This window comes from Asparagus officinalis, chromosome 1 (genome assembly GCF_001876935.1).
Source record: "Asparagus officinalis chromosome 1, Aspof.V1, whole genome shotgun sequence".
Classification (NCBI taxonomy): Eukaryota; Viridiplantae; Streptophyta; class Magnoliopsida; order Asparagales; family Asparagaceae; genus Asparagus; species Asparagus officinalis.
Genome location: NC_033794.1, coordinates 30,247,107 through 30,268,856, shown reverse-complemented (window position 1 = coordinate 30,268,856; position 21,750 = coordinate 30,247,107). Strand labels below are relative to the sequence as shown.

General features: G+C 38.4%; 1 protein-coding gene across 2 annotated transcripts; it reads right to left on the bottom strand.

Moving 5' to 3' along the window:
• Positions 15,351 to 20,216, bottom strand: LOC109822269 (methyltransferase-like protein 23). 2 transcript variants are annotated; one of them, XM_020388446.1, is made up of 9 exons: positions 20,179 to 20,216; positions 19,345 to 19,884; positions 19,130 to 19,234; positions 18,945 to 19,019; positions 18,084 to 18,170; positions 16,354 to 16,404; positions 16,176 to 16,269; positions 16,002 to 16,086; positions 15,351 to 15,911 (listed from the first exon to the last, which is right to left on the bottom strand). In XM_020388446.1, exons 2-9 carry the CDS (start codon positions 19,519 to 19,521, stop codon positions 15,764 to 15,766), a joined length of 822 nt encoding a protein of 273 aa, XP_020244035.1. In that variant the 5' UTR covers positions 19,522 to 19,884; positions 20,179 to 20,216; the 3' UTR covers positions 15,351 to 15,763. The 2 variants fall into 2 exon arrangements, with proteins under 2 accessions (XP_020244035.1, XP_020244043.1); XM_020388454.1 differs by lacking the exons at positions 18,945 to 19,019; positions 20,179 to 20,216 and having other exon boundaries at positions 19,345 to 19,871.

Below are 21,750 nucleotides of genomic sequence, written 5' to 3'. Positions count from 1 at the left end.
GAAAAGAAACTGAAGGTAGAGCACTTACGAGTATTTGGTTGTGACATCTATGTCATGACCAATCCTACAGATCGGTCAAAGCTTGATCCAAAGTCAAAGAAGCTCTCTTTCATCGGCTATGGAGGAGATGAGTATGGGTACTGTTTCTAGATCACGATGCACGCAAGGTGGTGCGCAGTCGTGATGTCGTGTTCCATGAGAATGCGGTGTACAAGACCAAAGAGGTGAATGGGAGTCAGCAATCTGTTGGACCCTAGAGGGGGGGGTGATTAGGGTCAAAAGGCTCTAATTATGCAATAAAAATAAAACAAGCAAACCACAATATTCTAATGCGATCAAAGTAAAAGAGATAGGGTTAGGAATTGTTATCCTTTGACGCGCGATGTGTTAACGAGGTTCGGTCTGCTGACCTACGTCCCCGCTCCTCACTCTCGAGGAGAAATCCACTACACACCCGGTTTGGAAGCCCGGAACTTCGTCTACACAGCGATCCCCTCACGATCTCACACTACACAGTTGATCTCAACAGATCACACTCCCTCACAGTTGATCTACACAAGATCACACTCACAAAGCAATAAAAATGGTGCAAGACTCTCTCTTTACAAGTCCCTATGGCAAAGAGAAAGAATACTGAAGCTGGGAAGTGAACACACACAAAAACACAGAGAAAACACAGAGAACAGATTTTGAAAATGAAAACAACGTCTCTCTGGTTTTTGCAGAAGTTAGGGCAACAGGAACAAGAAGAAGTTTGGGTTTAAATAGAAGAGATTAAACATTTTAAAATCACAACTCAATCTTCCCAATTAAGAAAATAATCTCTTATTCAGACCATTGCCACAGACTGTGCCAAATACAGTTAAGTGAAAGCACAGTTAACAAGGCAAACGACCGTTTGAGAAAAAGTCACGGTTGACCGAAAAAACAATCGGTCGACCGCCAGAACGTTCGGTCGACCGAAAAGATGAATTCGGTCGACCGACCGAAAATCCGGTCGACCGCGAGGAGCTTTGAAAACACAGAAAAAACCGAGTGTGTAGAAGTTCCGGCTTCCAAACCGGATTGTGTTAGTGGATTTCTCCCCGGGAGTGGGGAGCGGAGACGTAGGACGGAAGGTCCGAACTCCGTGATCATATTGTGTGTTTGAATGTGCTTTGGCGTTTATTCTTATTTATGCTCATTGCTCATTTCGCCATTGTCTCATTATTTATATGATCCACTATCTAGTTCACATTGTTTACCCCTTGTGTTAGTTTATATATCCTTGCATATATATATATAATTCATCATATAGGATATATCTCATTGTTTACATTGCTTATCCTAGCTCATAATTCTTGTGGTATTTCATACTTGCTAGGATAACTTGTTAATTAATTTTAATTGGCATTTAATCGGATTAGATTAGCATAAGACCCTAATCACCCCCCCTCTAGGGTCTAACAAACCTAATAGTATTTTATGGGCCTATCGCTCTATTGAAGAGAGTCGATAAGTTGATTTGGTCGTCAGAGGTGTGATATTAACTTGACGGGTATGTGGATCTATCGCTTTATTGAAGAAAGTCGATAAGTTGATTGTCAGAGGTATTTTGTTAACATGACAAGATTGTGGACCTATCGCTCTATTGAAGAGAGTTGATAAGTTGATTGGGTCACCAGATGTGTTTTGTTAAAGTGACAAGATTGTGGACCTATCGCTCTATTGAAGAGAGATGATAAGTTAATTGTCAGAGGTTTGGTGTTATCTATTGAAGAGAGATGATAAGTTAATTGTCAGAGGTTTGGTGTTAACATGACGGGAATTTGTTACGATCGGAGCAACTTTGTGGACTTATCATCCTATTGAAGAGGATTGATAAGTTGATTTGTCAGAGATGTGATATTAACGTGATAGGAATTTTGTACTTATGATTTGAACAAGATTTTGAAGACTTAGCGTCTCGCTGGGGAAAATTACGATTTGAGCAATTTTGAGGACCTATCATCCTATTGATAAGGATTGATAAGTTGATTATCAGAGTTATATTATTAACGTGACAAATTAGGAATGATGTAAGATGAATTTATACTCCATGGGGATGTTAATCGTCAGAAGTGTAATGTTAACTCGATGACTTTTTATGAATTTTGTAGTTGACAGAGGCATTCTATTGAATATGACAACTTAGAAACTTTATTACTCATAATCCAATGGACTACAAATAAACCAACCCCTAGTCTTGAACAAGTGCAGGAGGGAAAATGATAGACATGGCATATCGCCTAGTGGGCCACTATCTAACGAGTTTGACTATCAGAGATAACTATTAATGTGATAGTTGTTGGACCCACCAGCCTACTGAAGAGGATTGTCTTCAGTGGCCATAGTATCTTCCCCTTCTGATTGAGAAGATTAGGGTTGGTCCTATTGCTCAGGTTGATTCTTCCTACTTTATTCTTCGGCTTTGATTCTGGCAATTATTTTTTGAGCCTGTTCACCTTGAGAAATTAGTTGCCTACAGGAATGGTATTCTGCAACCCTCATTTGTACTAGAAGGTTGGTCTGTAAGTTATGTCGACAGGTCTCCACTAAGGTAGATTGTGTCATACCTGATGAACATCGAAGAGTCATGCTTCAGAACCTTTTGATGAAGGCTTTGATGGACTCCCTCTTCTTCTGCTTAGTGGCGAGAAGGGTATGGATGGAGACTTCTGTATCCTCTTCAAAGAGTTTTAACAGGAAGAGTCTCTTTAGATCCGCTCATTTTTGGATACATCCCGTAGGCAGTTTCCTGAACTATTCAAAGGCAACTTCCTTGAGGGTGCCAATAAACAATCGAGCTAGTATGGCATCGTTTGATATCACATTCCCAGTCTATGACTTAAAATGATAGATATGTTTGTTAGGTGATCCCATGCCATTAAAAATTTGTAGCGTCGGGACCTCAAATTTTAGAGGATAAGGGGCTGTATCCTATTCGGCAGGATAGGGCATGGCAACTCTCTCGTCTTGGAGATCGCTTCTATTAGCAATGACATTGAGGCGGGCTTCCAATTCTTTCATTTTAGCCGATTAAGGATTCTGCTCATTCTCGGCTTCTTTCTCTTCTTCAGATGAAGAGACTATGTGATGTGCTTCTTGATCATAGGTCTTGCTCACTTTTTGTTTCTCCTTCAATGTAGACAATCCTCCTTTCCGGGAGGATTTTTGCCAAGGTTGCGACTCAGCTTTCTGGAAATTGGCTCTATTGACAATGATCTAAGCCATCATATCCTAAAGTTGATTAATGGTTTTCTGTTGTACTCGGAGCATGGCCTCCTGCTCAGCAACCCTCTTTAAGAGATCTTCAGAATTTTCTGCCATGTGGACGAAGCTCTCATATCCAACAAAAGAGATTGATGATTGGGACCCTGCAATGGCTGAGTGTTCATCATCAGAATTGGTTTCTCTGGATAATCTTCGATAGCTGACAGAGGGAATGACTCATGTTTACGTCCGAGTGCGTTAGTAGATTCCTTCAAACTCGTTAGCGATTTCTCTGACACTTGGAGAATGATCCATCTTTGACTTATCAGAACTAGGGACTGACGACTTCTCTCTACCGATCATATTGATAGTGACTCTAGGATACTCGGTCTCTGAAAACTTCTTCTTGTAATGACATCGTCGCTTGCTTGATAGAGCAACGATCATCAATCGGTCAAACAGTGATCGCCTAGGCACAGATGCGTAACAGTGGCATTTAGAGAGGACTACAGAAATAAGCCGCTCACATTGACATGCGCAGGTCTTCCTCTTGATAGCAATTCCCGCAAGTCGAAGATTTGGGATGAATCTCTCACAAAGCGATTTTGAAGACTTAGCGTCTCGCTGGGGAAAATTACGATTTGAGCAATTTTGAGGACCTATCATCCTATTGATAAGGATTGATAAGTTGATTATCAGAGTTATATTATTAACGTGACAAATTAGGAATGATGTAAGATGAATTTATACTCCATGGGGATGTTAATCGTCAGAAGTGTAATGTTAACTCGATGACTTTTTATGAATTTTGTAGTTGACAGAGGCATTCTATTGAATATGACAACTTAGAAACTTTATTACTCATAATCCAATGGACTACAAATAAACCAACCCCTAGTCTTGAACAAGTGCAGGAGGGAAAATGATAGACATGGCATATCGCCTAGTGGGCCACTATCTAACGAGTTTGACTATCAGAGATAACTATTAATGTGATAGTTGTTGGACCCACCAGCCTACTGAAGAGGATTGTCTTCAGTGGCCATAGTATCTTCCCCTTCTGATTGAGAAGATTAGGGTTGGTCCTATTGCTCAGGTTGATTCTTCCTACTTTATTCTTCGGCTTTGATTCTGGCAATTATTTTTTGAGCCTGTTCACCTTGAGAAATTAGTTGCCTACAGGAATGGTATTCTGCAACCCTCATTTGTACTAGAAGGTTGGTCTGTAAGTTATGTCGACAGGTCTCCACTAAGGTAGATTGTGTCATACCTGATGAACATCGAAGAGTCATGCTTCAGAACCTTTTGATGAAGGCTTTGATGGACTCCCTCTTCTTCTGCTTAGTGGCGAGAAGGGTATGGATGGAGACTTCTGTATCCTCTTCAAAGAGTTTTAACAGGAAGAGTCTCTTTAGATCCGCTCATTTTTGGATACATCCCGTAGGCAGTTTCCTGAACTATTCAAAGGCAACTTCCTTGAGGGTGCCAATAAACAATCGAGCTAGTATGGCATCGTTTGATATCACATTCCCAGTCTATGACTTAAAATGATAGATATGTTTGTTAGGTGATCCCATGCCATTAAAAATTTGTAGCGTCGGGACCTCAAATTTTAGAGGATAAGGGGCTGTATCCTATTCGGCAGGATAGGGCATGGCAACTCTCTCGTCTTGGAGATCGCTTCTATTAGCAATGACATTGAGGCGGGCTTCCAATTCTTTCATTTTAGCCGATTAAGGATTCTGCTCATTCTCGGCTTCTTTCTCTTCTTCAGATGAAGAGACTATGTGATGTGCTTCTTGATCATAGGTCTTGCTCACTTTTTGTTTCTCCTTCAATGTAGACAATCCTCCTTTCCGGGAGGATTTTTGCCAAGGTTGCGACTCAGCTTTCTGGAAATTGGCTCTATTGACAATGATCTCTCACTGCGTGGCAATGAGCCCAACTATGAGCCTCGGCTGATACAGCTCAAACGCGACCCTGAGTGGCGTGTTATGCAGTCAAAACGCAGCCCTCAGCGGGGAGCTGCCAAAACCAAACGCGAACCTCAGGGGTGCGTTCCAATAAAACATGACTCTCACGAGTCTGTTTCACAAAATAAACACGACCCTCATGTGCGCGTTCAAACGAAGCATGACTCTCAGGAGTCTGTTTCACAAATTAAACGCGACCCTCAGGTGCGCGTTCAAACGAAACATGACTCTCAAGAGTCTGTTTCACTAACCAAACGCGACCCTCAGGGGCGCGTTCAACCAAAACTTGACCCTCAGAGGTCAGGTTCATCATTTAAACGCAGGCCTCGGCCTAGTGTTTTCAAATCCCAACGCGACCCTAGTGGCGAGAAGGGTATGGATGGAGACTTCTGTATCCTCTTCAAAGAGTTTTAACAGGAAGAGTCTCTTTAGATCCGCTCATTTTTGGATACATCCCGTAGGCAGTTTCCTGAACTATTCAAAGGCAACTTCCTTGAGGGTGCCAATAAACAATCGAGCTAGTATGGCATCGTTTGATATCACATTCCCAGTCTATGACTTAAAATGATAGATATGTTTGTTAGGTGATCCCATGCCATTAAAAATTTGTAGCGTCGGGACCTCAAATTTTAGAGGATAAGGGGCTGTATCCTATTCGGCAGGATAGGGCATGGCAACTCTCTCGTCTTGGAGATCGCTTCTATTAGCAATGACATTGAGGCGGGCTTCCAATTCTTTCATTTTAGCCGATTAAGGATTCTGCTCATTCTCGGCTTCTTTCTCTTCTTCAGATGAAGAGACTATGTGATGTGCTTCTTGATCATAGGTCTTGCTCACTTTTTGTTTCTCCTTCAATGTAGACAATCCTCCTTTCCGGGAGGATTTTTGCCAAGGTTGCGACTCAGCTTTCTGGAAATTGGCTCTATTGACAATGATCTAAGCCATCATATCCTAAAGTTGATTAATGGTTTTCTGTTGTACTCGGAGCATGGCCTCCTGCTCAGCAACCCTCTTTAAGAGATCTTCAGAATTTTCTGCCATGTGGACGAAGCTCTCATATCCAACAAAAGAGATTGATGATTGGGACCCTGCAATGGCTGAGTGTTCATCATCAGAATTGGTTTCTCTGGATAATCTTCGATAGCTGACAGAGGGAATGACTCATGTTTACGTCCGAGTGCGTTAGTAGATTCCTTCAAACTCGTTAGCGATTTCTCTGACACTTGGAGAATGATCCATCTTTGACTTATCAGAACTAGGGACTGACGACTTCTCTCTACCGATCATATTGATAGTGACTCTAGGATACTCGGTCTCTGAAAACTTCTTCTTGTAATGACATCGTCGCTTGCTTGATAGAGCAACGATCATCAATCGGTCAAACAGTGATCGCCTAGGCACAGATGCGTAACAGTGGCATTTAGAGAGGACTACAGAAATAAGCCGCTCACATTGACATGCGCAGGTCTTCCTCTTGATAGCAATTCCCGCAAGTCGAAGATTTGGGATGAATCTCTCACAAAGCATGAGGACGGAGATAGAATCCACTACCCATTAATGGGTGGGACTGGTTCTTGTTTAATATGGATCTTGAATCCACGTTGATCTTTTTGTACACAACTAATCGTATCGCGTTCCAAAGAAGGAACATAAGGGTCGTGTTTAGCTTGATTAATGCTGATGAAACGTAGTCTTACAGTCTGTGTTTTGGTTCTGAATCGCATTCCTGAGGGTTACATTCAGTTTGTGGAATGAACTCCTGAGAGTTACAATTTGAAATTGAAACGTGTTCTTGAGAACTGTGTTTAGGTGTTAAAACGCATCCTGGAGGACTGCGTTTTGTTTCCGAAATATGCCCTTGAGGGCTACGTTTTAAGCTGATTATGCATGGCTCATACTTGGGCTCGTCAACACGATTTTTGCATTCTGAAGCAGAAATGCAGAGTTCGTGTTGAGGCTCACAAACGCATAGCTCGTGTTGATTAGAGGATCGACTCTCTCGGAGTTGTGCCCGTCGTCGGGATCTTCTCTTTCGTCGAGCGGCATTCTTCTTAGCCTGTTTTAAGGCTTTTGCAGTGATGTCGTCGGTGTTGATGGAGTTGGTCTCCACAATGGGCCTTTTGTGACCCGATACCCGTCGTTTTGGCACAGGTGCAGAACCTTCAACTCGGTGGACGAGTTTGGCCGAAGTTAATTCTTCTCCTTCAGAGAGGGGACTATATGAACAGTGCAACCCCCAAGGGAGACAGTTCTTTGACGAGTCGGCCACAACTAGAGATTTAGTCTTCTTAGAGACTTTTCGGATCTTACGTGTAGCTTTGGGGCTAAGGGATCCGGAGGAGAGGGCTTCCTCCTACTTGGCTTGGTCGAACTCGATGATCAGAGTTTCAACGGTCATTCCAGCGAGCTTGATTTTGGATTGCGCCACCACTTCTTCATCGGTGAAAAAGCTAGACCCCAGCGGAGTCGCCATCTTTTGTTTGATGGAAAATTTGTAATAAGACAATGAAAGAATTGAGTTTGATTTTATTCCCTCTAACTTCTTAGAAAAAGAATGTTTACAATTCTCTTAATCTTGATTACAATTTGAATTTCCTAATTAAAAAAGAGAAGAAGATCGACAGAGATCCTCCCCTTTGTTTAAGTATGGGTTCTTCATGGCGATGGAGTGCCTCCCTTGAATGCTCGCGTCGAGTTTGCTTTTAGTTGACGATCCGACGTTTCGCTTCACTGGAACGTGGTTGATTCCTCTTGATTGATATCAAGGATAACTTGTGTGGCAAGTTTGAAATTAACTCTTGACGAGTTAATAACTCAGAGTGAGTTTTAGAAGAACTTGCAGAGCAAGTTTTGAACTCTGATCGAGTTAAAGAACTCTGAACGAGTTTAGAAGAACTTGCAAAGCAAGTTTTGAACTCTGATCGAGTTGAAAAGAACTCTTAGAAAGAGTTCACAAGCTAAGTCGAGTAATCTCAAAGGCTTCAATAAAAGCCTTCCAAGATGATTCAAGAGTTTCTTCAAGTTACTGATTTCCAAAGCTCCAAGAAGATCTGAAGAAGCCGAGCTGATCTCCCAAAAGTCAGATCCGAAAGATGATCTCCAGATCTAAAAGATGATTGCCAAAGATCTAATCTGCCAAAAAGCCAGCGATCCCCAAAGAGAGATCTGAACTCAGTTGAGTTTACCCATATTTATAAGGAGATTAAGGGGTGTAACTGCCCCCTTAATCTGCTCCTAAGTGGGGCGGAAATCCCTCCAAACATGGGGGGAAACGGTTTCTAGAACCGTTCATCTCGAGCTTGAACGAGTCAAATGCCACAAATGACGTTTTATGCCCAAACTCTGTGTTTTAGACCTGAAACGCAGAGGTGGGTATTTCCAGTTGGCTCAAAACGCAGTAGCTGCACCGCTTTAAGAGTCTAAGACGCAAGAATGAACTCTGCGTTTGGATCTGGAACGCAGAGTTAAGTTTTGCGTTTTGGGCTAAAAACATAGCAATGAAGGCTGCGTTTGGATCTGGAACGTAGTGATGAACCCTGTATTTTGGGCTGAAAACGCAGGAGTGAGATCTACGTTTGAATCTGGAATGTAGCGATGAACCCTACGTTTTGGACTGAAAACACAGCAGTGAGCTCTGCGTTTGGATCTGGAACTCTATGTTTTGACTCTGGGATACAAAGACAAGTCTCAGGCGGGCTTAGCGAGCTTTAGGCTAAGTCCAATGTTCCGGCGAAGTCCAGTCTTGCAGACGGACTTCAGAACATAACTTGCTGCGAAGAACAGATCATAACTTTCAAACCGTAAGTCGGAATTGAACGAATTATATATATAAATCGGCTATCTTGATGAGACGGAGCCAACCAAACCCTAAAAGGGGCCGGGTTTGTGCCATCCATTTCGCCAAATTCCCTCCGGTTTGAGAGATATGCGTTTTGATTTAAAGAGACCGTCAATTTGTAGTCTCTTTTGCTAGAGCGTTGTAAAGATCGTCACCTTGTAACCTTCGTCTTGGCTCCTTAAAAATATGAGAGTTGTCAGATTGTCACTCCCGATATTGATTGTGAAGGCTGTTGAATAGAGCTTTCATCAGCTGTTGTGAAGATCGTCAGATTATAACATTCATCGATCTACGTGAAAGTCTTTAAATTGTAGCCTTCTGGAAGCCGTCAAATTATAACTTCCATCAACGGTGTTTGATGGGGATAAGCTATCTGCGGTGATTTTAGACAACCTACAATTATCCATACAATAATTATTAATTTTTTTTGAATATTTAAAACTTGTAAAGCAGCTTGAATAATAGTTGGATAATAACAACCAAATAATAACATAGTAGCATCATAAAAATAACTTGTAATATCTCTTTTACACTATATATAACTGACCATTCATCCTCAATTATTCCATATATATTACCAGAGCTAGAATTAGAAGTATAGAAAGTAATAAAACTATTTATAATTTATTTATACTCTATTGCTACATTTAACATTGCATAGGTAGAATTTTACCTATGGTCAACATTTTTTGGAATTAGTCTGGGTTTAAAAAAATTTCTTTTACACAATTATTTTTATCTTTTAAGTCTTTGTTCAGAAGCATTATGAGCATAAGCTACTATCCTAACCTTTTATATCATGGATTTAATTTCACTAAATGCACTTTGAATAATTAAATTTAAAATATGATACATACATCTAATATGAAAAATATCACCATGACATAACAATAGCAAAGATGATTTAATATGATCAACAACTACATTATTATTACTTGCATTATCTAGTAAAAGGAAAAATACTTTTTCTAAAAATTCTATTTTTATAAGTTCTTCAATTATTAAATTTGTAATATTAATACCACTATGTGAATCTTCAAATACAATAAAAAAAATAACACTTTTAAACATTTGTCAGTTATCATCAATCCAGTGTACTGTGATACATAAATAACCAATTTGTGCTCTAGATGTCCAAATATCATAAGTTAAAGAAAATTTATAGTTTAAACTTTGAAAATAAGAATTTATTTTTGTTTGTTCCTCGTGATAATATTTTAAAATATCACGTTGACAAGTTTGATGAGAAATTTTTTTAAATACGGGATAAAAACCATCTGTAAACATATCTTCAAATTTATTATCTTCTACTAATTTAAAAGAAAATTTTTTAAGAATAATAAACCTGATGACGCATTTCCTGGCTCGGATTGCGTCATAATTCCAACTACTGAGACTATCTGAAGATGAGGATTAGGAGAGTAAAGATTATCGGATATCACATTGAGGCGTTGCCTAACCTTTGTTGTGTTTCTCTAAATGGCGTTTGAGGTGGTTGGTGCCGCTTTTATGATGAGCTTGGAAAATATGGACGCACAACGCACACTTTATCTTCTGGGTGAAAAGCCTACCGTGTTGATCTCTGGTGACTTCTATCTTCTCGAAGAAGTTCCACACATCGGATCTCGGTCTTTTAGGAGCTCTTGGTGCAGAACCATAACTATCAGCTTCGTGATCAACATCGGTAGGAGTAGGAGTAGTAGTTCTAGATCATGTAGTAGGAATGTTATGATTCATTTCAACATCGGGAGTTGAGATTTGCCCTTCATAATCAGAGGATGAAGTCATTTGATTGAAGAATTAGAGAGCAAAAGCGAGTATTAGAGAGTATTAGAGAGAAGTAGATGAGTTTTGGATGAGAAAAACAAATAAAAACCCCCTCTATTTATAGAAACAACCCTAGGCAAATGACCAAAATACCCTCAAATTTTGTTTTTTTTTGCTGTTTTTGAGGGTATTTTGGTCAAAAAATAAAAATTAGCCGTTATTGTCGTTCGGACCGGGCCGGCCCGCCAGCCCAGCCACAATTGGTCACATTCTGACCGTTGTAATTGTCGCTTATTTTTTTCAAAGTCAGAATGGCTCTACTGCAAAACTCCCTCAAATCAGCTGAACTTTTACAAATTACATAAGGCTTTATGGTAAAAACTCTTCCAAATACTCAAGTAGGATTTATGGTAAATTAACCCCAAACAAATATTAGACTCTAATAAGAGTCCGTTTTCGCACATAAATCCCCGTATATATAAAGCGAACTCTCAACCAATACAGACGAGCCGCGATTAGACCCGAAACCGAACCAAATCCCCCCCTCCTCCCTCGACCCACTCTTCGCGACGGAGCTGCGGCGCGCGGAGCACTGGTCACTGAGCGAGAGCACGCGCGAGGCGGCGCGGCGACGAGAGTCGTGCTCCGACACCCCAAGTCCGTCAACACCGGGCCCCGTCGTTATCGTCGCGAATACGAAGAGAAAGATATGCGATCCGGGAAGAACAAAGAATCATCGGGTATCATCGATTGTGATCTTATGGAAGCTACGAGCCCCAATGGTGGTTGGGTTCACCGAGAAGGGTAGGAGAAGAAGAAGGTGAATAAGTGTGAGTTTGTTGGTATGTATGTGTTCTGTAAGAGGTATTTTATGTCGTCGATTTGGGCTCAATATATATATAATTTATATATATATATATATAAGTTGTATGTGTAAATTATTTATGTATATATTGATGAATTCAGGGCCTTGTTTGCAAACCCTATTATTGCATGTGTTTTGATGGAGAAATTGAGTTGGAAGAGCAAAATGAATTATGAGCTCGATCAGTTCTTTATTGCTTGCTTTCTGTGTGGATACTTGTCTCTTTAATCTTCTTCATTATTATTGTTGTTAATATGTGATGTCTGGTAATCTATTAGGAACTAGCTTAATTTTCCTAAACTTATAAAGCCAATGTAATGTAAGGGGTTAGCTTCTTGTTATCCTGAACAAAACTTTTTTATTGAAACTTCAGACCATTAGATGTTCATGTAGAATTATGTCTAGTTATCTCTACCTCTACTGTAGGTGATGATATGTGTTTATTACATCCAATATTGTATAATCGGTGAAATCTCTGCAATATGATGTAACATTAAACACTCTCTTTACAACACATTAACATCACATGACATCCACACGATAAGTACAAATAACATAGATATAACCTCACATTGTGGGATCGAACTTTTAAGTATATATACTAAGTAAAAAAATAGAGATAATGGAGTGCCTAACACTTATCTATTGATCCTATAAATTTAATCTCTCGCAAAGTACAATGGAAAGGTTTCCAGCTATAACTATTACTATTATGGGAAATCGTTAGCTATTAAGCGGTACCTAAGCCGTCCGCCTTAGGTTTTAAGAGGGCCTAAGAGAGTATGGGTCGCTTATGCGAAATGTACCGTTTTAGGTCTTGATCGTGATTTATTCCACTGCCGCTTCCATGTCCTCTGACCCCCTCTAATCTCTTCCATTGACCACAAATACCTCCATGACCTCCTTCGACCTTCAACAATATCTACTCTACCACCACTTCACCAAAAAGAGAAATCGGTCGAGGTCCCGAATCGTACGTTCAGTAACATTGATTATGGGTATTTAATCTTTCATACACACCATGGAAACCAAGCTTCATGCAAATAAGATTCGGTCGTAATTAAGGGAGGAGTACTTGGTTGCTGTTCGATGACCTTTTCATTTTCTGCGTTTGCAAACTGCTAACACTTTGCCCTTCAGAAAAGAAAAAGTGTAGATCGCATGGATCGTTTTTTTGGTGTGTGAGATGCATGGATAGTTTTCGTTTGGTTGTTTGGTTTTAATTGGTCGCATAGGATTTAAGAGTGGTTCACAGCAGAAAAATTTGGGTTTGGCTTGTGTTACTTTTCTGATGAGAATTTTAAAACGGTAAAACACTAACCAAAAATGGATGTTATTGTTTCATATGAACTTCAAATTTTAACCTGCGCGCAATGCTTATATTGACTAAGAAAAGAGGTGCTGCTAGATAAAAAGTTAGGATTTACCTTTGTAAATAAAGGTGGAAAAATGAGGCATCTTAAAAAAAAAGCTAATTATTCGAGCTAATCAAGTAAGTGATAATGTGCTCATCAATTCATTGAAACATGACCAGGAAACTTCAAATCTACATACTCCTAGGTCCGACTACTGATAGGATCCTTATGCACCCCAGAAATGTAAGGAACTTCAATAAATTTGAGGAAGAACATGAGCAGAAAATGAAAGTCTCTAATTTGCAACCCCAATTCCAAAAATCAAACATGGGATTGGGATTTCAAGCATCATAGTCCCAAGGACTTCGAATATGGAACGAAACATGGGACTGAGATTAGTACTCCCAATCCCACATAATCCCAGTTCCAACTCATGTCCCAGTCCCAGTCTCGTCGGAGTCTTGTCGGGAACCAGACGCTGCCTAATTATTCTAACCAGCATAGAACTGCATAACATGACATCCGTTCCTGAAAATTAGCACTTAATTGTGCAGTTGAAAGACAAGGGACATCCAAGAGCGATTACAGACAGACAAATAACTAATTTTTTTTAAGCGACAGAGTCTTAATACAATAATGAGAGGCGAACAAAAGTTAGAAAAAGTATATGTAGAAGATAAATAGATCCCACAACCTCGCTTTATAAAAGAAAACTACAGATTATATGGATAGTGGGAGTGTCAAAATTCAACAAGAAAGGCTGCACCGAGAGCGATATGTGACAATGACATGTCCATTGCAAGTAGGGCAAATTAGCTACTAAGGCTCTTTGGTTTCTCTCTTTCCATGTCGACTGAAGGTTTGCAATGGCTTGCAGATTCTCATGTGCTATGTTGATTTGTTCTGGTGTTTATGGATACCCCAGTCAAGCATATATAGATCGAACGCTGACGCGGACCCATGAGTTGAATCAGATATATTGGTTTCCATACTTGTCTTGCAAAGTAGCGCGCGCTTACGAAACAAGTGATGATAAGATTCCTTTTCATTATCATCTTCATAAAATATATACTGATATCCATCTTCTAAATGAAGGGGTTTTCGTCCAAATTAAGAAACTATGCTGAACTTTCGAAATTTAGAGACCATGGTGTAAATTCATGATTCAAGGTGATGTTTTCAGCTCAACATGGAATGCTTAATGGAGTCTTGCTGAGAATATCGATGATGATGAATCTCTATGGAGATCAAGAAGAATAGCTTTCTGTATGTCATGCATATACACGTATACGTATGGTGTGCCTGGTTTGATGTATCTTAAAACTGAATAAATTCTATCAACTGATTGCAGATGCGTTAGAAAACTCGCTTTGAGCTCTATGAAAACACAGGATTAGAAACAAGTGAGGATATTTAAGTGAGAATTAAAGAAGACTAAAGGGCATGCATTTAAGTGCAATTAAACCTTCTTTTTGTGATGTTTACTAGTTTTCATTCAGTCAGCAAGTACAAACATAATTAACTTCATAATTACCTCGGAAAACATTGCTACACTAAATTTCAGGAGGTTAAACCATATTGGTGAGAGGCTGTATAAATGGAGTTTTGTTCACTTGACATTTGAAAAAGCAACTAAAAAGAGAGCATAAATCCTATGTAAGTTGCCGAATAATCGATTTAAAATAAGTACGCCTTCAATGAATTGTTTGGCATACACATCACGCACTTTTGTTCACTTGACATTTGAAAAAGCGACTAAAAAGAGAGCATAAATCCTATGTAAGTTTTGTTCACTTGACATTTGAAAAAGCAACTAAAAAGAGGGCATAAATCCTATCTAAGTTGCGAATAATCGATTTAAAATAAACTACTTGGGAGGATTGCTGATAAACTCCCTTCCTAAACGATCCATACCTTCAATGAATTGTTTGGCATGCACATCGCGCAGTTCACACAAATTAGTATGGAAAAGATTCATACCTTCAGTTCACACAAGTAGTTTTCCGATTTTGTATGCCTTCAATGAATTGTTTGGCATGCACATCGCGCAGTTCACACAAATTAGTATGGAAAAGATTCTGCGTAATATTCTAAAGGGTTGATTGCTGATAAACTCCCTCCCTAAACGATCCATACCTTCAGTACCATTCATAACCTCCCAAGTAGTTTATTAGAACTTATCTCTAGGAGTAACATTTTGAGAAGGATAAATTGCAGACAGCCCCTTCTTTGTGATAAGCACTAACAAATGAGTTGAAAGCTTATAAGTACAACTAAAGATGAGAGAAGTTATCGGCAATTTGCTCAAATAGTCCATGACACAAGGTTAATACTTTCAGGAGCCATAAGCTAGTTGAAAATTCTGCCGCGCTGTAGTCCCAGTTCCAAAACATCATAAAAATAAGCCTGGAAATAATCAAACAGCTAGATCAATTGCAAATCACAAATATATACATCAATAAATGCTTACACCTGCTTTGCCAATTGCCATTTAGCTAATAAGCCTGTGGATATTGAACTTCCGCTAGATGTACTTCCTGATACTATATTTGAAGCAGTTGTTCGAATTCCTAATGCTAAGCAACTGAAACAAGTTACTGCAGAAAGACGAGAAAGCAAGTCCATCAAAAGAAGTCCCTGCCATTCTGCATTCCTTTACTTGGAAGACTAAAACCCACGCCTTAACTAGGGCAGAACATTTTCATGAATATTCTGCAACCTTTAGCTTGCACTCTTATTGGCCATCCAATATAATCTCAACTAACTGAATATTTCCCTGCAGAGAAGAAGCCTTGATAGATGGCATGATAGAGAAACCATCCAAAAGCTTTACACATTTCAATCTCCACTTAACCATCAAGAACTCGATAAGATGATGACCACTGCAAATCAAGATTGTTACATTTAATAAAATGTCCAAGCAAATAAACTTTATGTTAATTATAGCATCAAATACACGAAAAAGAACATACCTTCGGTTATGATAAGCAGTTATAAACACTGATCCAGGAGACCTTTGTAATAGAAAAGTAACCGTCGCAAAAAGATCTTCAAAATCTTATGAAAGAGGATTGAATTTGTGTTTTAGCCAATGTATATTAGTATAAAAGGTAGATTTTATTAAATATATAAGCTATAAATCTCACCAATTGTGTCATAGAATACATCAGCGCCAAGCAAAATTTGAGGGTGCAAATCAAACATAGGGGAATCCCACTCTCCCCAAGTGATCCCTAATATCTGCAAGTGAAGAGTTCGTTTAATCAGCAATCAAAGAGCTTCTAATCATATTAGTATGAAGTTAAATGGGAAAGGCCTTCATACCTCACAGTTTAGATTATTTAGTTCGCATATTCTCTTCATGTTGTCAAGAACCTGAGGTCACAAATACAAAAGAAAGTAGTTATAGCCCTCTCCAGGACCCACCCAAAAAAAAAAGAGACGTGTCTCCTGCACAGGTCTTGAACATGAAGTTGAATAATCATGAGATAGCAAGTGACCGGGCTTGCGGAAGTTACCAAACAAGATAATACCAGAGAGAGAACATTTCTGATCAACTTTTGCATTATCATTAATTTAACTTTAGGCTTGTGATTAAATTTCAGATATTCTACAGTAAGAGTTCTCAACCAGTACAAATGTTAGAACTTTAGTAACTATATTATCTGGGTACTACTATCATGAAGTCGGACCCACACCTGATACGTACCGAACACTGACGCATACTGGACACTTCTTGGATACTTCTATGATTCTATCATGTCTTACCAAACACCGACACTCATTGAATGTACACATATTTACTCAGATGTGTATGCAGTTATATAATCAATGCCTCAATTTAAAACACTAGTCATATACTTCTGGACCTTTATCCTACACTTCATACCCACTTCCTGAAACTCGTTGGACATGGGCTAAGTCATTTCAGTCCTGACATGGGCTAGATTCATTTCAGTCCAAAGTCGATTTTGAACCATAATTTTGAAGGTTGTTTGGGTATCTAGTTCAAAAACAAGTAGTTTTCCAATTTATGATCTACATAATAAAAGAAACATAAAAATGTTCAATAAACAAGTATTTTTCCAATTTATAATCTACATGATAAAAACATAAAAGTGATTCAACGAATTTGAATTCTCATAACAGGTGAATGAAAAAAAAATATTATTGATCTTATGTAAGTTATTAATTTCAATATGTATATAGTTGTGTCCTTGGACCCTATATTTTACAGAACTAGCAAGTCCTGTACTTGTACTCGCATCCATACCAGTATTTGTACCTATGCTACTTAGTTAAGTAATCTTGGAAAACTCCAATTATCAACTTGAACAGAGTCTATATATATAATTATTTGGGGGGATGACGATAAATAGGGTAAGTAACAAACAAAAGGAACCTATATTTCGTCCAATTCTCACTCAGGGTAGCCAAAGTCTTCCTTTCCCAATATGGATACCCAACTTTTTGTCACAATTAAGTAAATGATAATAGGTAGAAAGACAATTCTCCCCACAAAAGGAGCCAAATGATAATTCACTGTCAATACCTCAAATTTTCTAGCACTTCTATGTCTCTAACATCCTTTTCTTTCTACGTCTCTGTTTCTCATTCTTGTTCTAATTCTCCTCTTCAGTGTCATTTTCTCTCTAAGTGTCTTTTGCCATAACATTAAACTCATTTTTAGTCACTAGCACTGGCCTGTATGGTTCTTATGCATACTAATATCAGAAAATACATACATTGATACTAGTCTGAAATTAAGAAATACTGTTGATACAAAAATAGGGAAAAATGATTTCGACAACACAAGCATAATGGAAAATGAATGAATATGAAGGGATTTTGTTTTCATCTTATTGGTGTTTCCAAAGGATATGCTTTTGATGGACTGACTGAATCACCAAGCAAAATATTTTCACCTTTACATTCAACTGCAATCCCTTATATCCAGCTTCATAAAACTAAACACAAACAGAACAATCTTCATGTTTGCTCAAACCATAATATTGGATTGAGTGTTTTTAACTATATGCATATATAAAATTTACCTCTGGTCGATTTGAATTATCTGTAAGTGTAACATCCGCTCCCAGTTTTGCCGCTACCAAGCCCGGCAAGGAAGTTCCAGCGCCAAGCTGCTCCAAGAAAGGGAAGGTATCAAAGTGTTTGCATTTGAAAGGTCTGAACAATTAACAAAGCAAAAAATTTACAGATTCTTCAAACCACAACATAAAGCAATCAAAACAAAAAGAATGGGACTGCATAATTATTGCGATCCTTTGTTGATTTGGAAAGGGGGAAAATGGGTTTTCGTAAAAAAACGTTCGACATCGGCAGACATCATTCATAATTCAGCTCTACTTACTGCACTTTGACACTGCCAATCTCATGTATTGGTAGCTCATCCACTTTTATCACTTGTATAAGTTGTAGTACCTCGTCTATCTATCAACATATGTGCTTTCCCCCTACATTAATTCAGTTTATACTCTTAAAATTGGTTAGGACCCTTATCCTTCTAAAAAAGCAGCTATTTTAAATATTAAAAGCAGGATGAACATTTGTGAGCAGCGGCCTTTTTCAGCGGTTGTTTTGTTTGTGGGTTGCGTCTCCAAGGAAATTTTTGCAGGTAAGGGATCTTGAAAGATCTAAACTTAAAATCTTGTTTGGTTGCCATGGATGTTGACGGGGATTTGCATGAAGGAACAATCCACCTAAATTTTTGTTTGGCTGCGCATGAATTTTGTTGAGTATAGCCACTGAAATGACAAATCCAATTGAAATCGGCCAAAAAGCATAAATTTCGGGGATCACATTTGATCCACCTATCCATCGTGGCAACCAAATTTCCTAGTATGAAAAATGTCAACCAACAAGTGTATTCGACAAAAAATTACAAGACTTCAAACCTGTGCGCCGCATTTTTCAATACAAGGTTGCAAAATCCTCACCAAAATCGTGCAAGAAAAGATCCCCTTGGAGAACTATGATTGCGAATATTTCAATACCCGAATGAATAATGCTAAAAAAGATCCTTCCAGTCAAATAATATAAAGTTTGAAAGTTAGGAAAAAGAAAAGGTTGGAATTATTACCTCAGCTACAGTGGCTCCAGAGAAGCGAAACCTCTGCTGCCACACATACTCAGCAAGAATGATGCTACAAGGCCATACGAACATGCCGTATTCCTCCTCCATACTCTGCAATCAATCATCGGGCAATAAATAGACGCCTTTGATTTAAAAGAACAACAGTTTTAACAGGAACCTTGGAGATTCTAGCCTTAGAGGGTGGAGGTTAGATTGATTACCTCAATGATGTCGACGAAGAAATCATGGGATCCGTCGGAGGAGTCTCGGCCGAAGTAGTGGCGAGAGATGGTGGTCATGGATTTGGAGCTCGTTGCCGTCGTTGGCGACGATGGATGCGGGGAGGAGCGCGGGGAGGATGACTGAGAGGATTCTTGGGCGGCGCCGCCGCCTCCCATTGCTTCTTTGGGGAGATTGCCTTTCTCCGTGAAAGTTTCCTTTCTGGGGGAATTTTCACGCGCGATAGGTGCCCACCTCAAAAATTATCCCATAAAACCCGCTGAGAAATCTGGGTTGTCTCACAAAACCCCCTCTAAACTTACACTTTTCCCAACGGACGGCGTTTACAGCATCGTCGGACGCTGTTTTGACTATGTAGGTAGGCATCAGGGCATTGTCGATCCAATACCACCGTTAATGAGGTCCGTGGGAAATTTTTGCAAAGCTCAGAAAAGTTTTCTGAGAGCTCGGAAGGGTTTTGTAGGAAACCCCCGAAAGTTGCGGGGGCGTTTTGGCCGACACGAGGGTGTCCGTGGCTCCTTCTGGTTAAATTATACACGCACAATGCGTCATATAAATGACATTTGATGTCCGATATAAAATCCAACATTTTCAAAGTAATTACTAAAATTATGAGTGATAAAATCATCAAATTTGATAAATCTACGGGGCATAATTTCAAAAGATTAAAATTCCTTAAATTAGGCAAGCAAATAGGGGTCTTTAAGATAAATTGAATAATCTTCAACTATATTTGATGGTTCAGACCTAGGCCTCTTAGATTTTGACATTATACAATTTCGAAATTGGAAATGGAATAGGAGAAGAGAACTTACCAAACTAGTGAAACCTAGATGTAGTCGGCTAATTGAGGTTGTAGTCGACTACTGAGACTGGAAAACTCAAAGTAGAAAAGAAATTTGATGGAAAATTGATAGAAAGTGAGAAAAAGAGGATGTCCTAACCTTTAGACCGGATGAACTGAATAGTGTATGGGTTCTTTCGGTTTTGAGGAGTATAAAAACTTAAAAAGATGGAGAAGTTAGGGTTGTTTGCTTTAGTTATTAATGAGTGACTAAGATTTGATCAAAAATTCAAATGAAAGGTTCAGATTTAATCTTAATAAAATTTGATATAGGGTCTTGATTCATCTAGTAAAAGATGAAGGGTTGAGATCAAAATAACTTAAGTTTAATGGGTATTGGGTTTTGGATTTGGTTGGTAAAATATCTAATATGTTAAAAAAACTATAAAAAGTAAAACTGACAGTTTAAGTAGTCGACTATACTATAATGTAGTCCACTACACTATAGTTGACAGAGTTCTGAAAATTCGTGTTGAACTCTTATTAGTCGACTACTCTTCCTATTAGGGTCCGTTTGGATAATGGAAGTATTAGAAGTAAGAAGTAAGTTATAGAAGTAACTTTCAAAGCTATGAAGTAGGAAGTAGTGGAAATAACATTTTTTTTGTTTGTTTCATATATTTTTAGAAGTAATGAAAGTAGAACTTCTTCCTCTTCATTTACTTTTTTTTGTTTGGATAACATTTGGAAATATTATTAGGAAGTAATTTTATCAATGAAAAGTTGTTAGAAGTAACTAATAAAGGAAATATTAATAAAAAAAATTATTTATGTCATAATTAATATGCATTTTAACTACTTCCGAGCTACTTCTGAGTATTGAGGATTGGAAATATTTTGAAAGTAAGGATGACACGTAGGCGCCACATAAGCATTTAGGGAAGTATTGGAAGTAAGTTTTTCATAGAACCAAACACACTTTTTTGCTTGGAAGTAGCAGAAGTAGCCTTTACTTCTTTTACTTCAGCTACTTCACAATTACTTCCGTGCAAACAAACAAGCCCTTAGTGGACTACTAAGAAAAAATTACAGAATATTATATATGTAATTTATGTGCATGTAGTTGACTACTAACTTGATTAGTCGACTATTAAGGCTGAATATGCATATGTATTGATTTTAAAACTTAGTTTAAATCTTCCAAAAAACATATACCTAATTCTCTTCTTAATTTAACATACATTTCTTCTTTTAATGGTTTTGTTAATATATCAGCAATTTGTTTATCGGTTGAAATAAAATCTAAAGAAATAACACATTTTAGAACATTATCACGTAAAAAATGATGTCTTATGTCAATATGTTTTGTACGTGAATGTTGAATAGGATTTTTAGATAAATTAATGACACTAGTATTGTCACATATTATTGATGATATGGGACAAACTATAACATAATCAGATAATGTTTGTTTCATCCATAAAAGTTGAGCATATGTAAGACTACCAGTAATATATTCTGCTTCAGTAGTTGATAATGATACTGAATTTTACTTTTTACTAAACCAAGATACAAATGAATGTCCAAGGAAAATGACATGTAC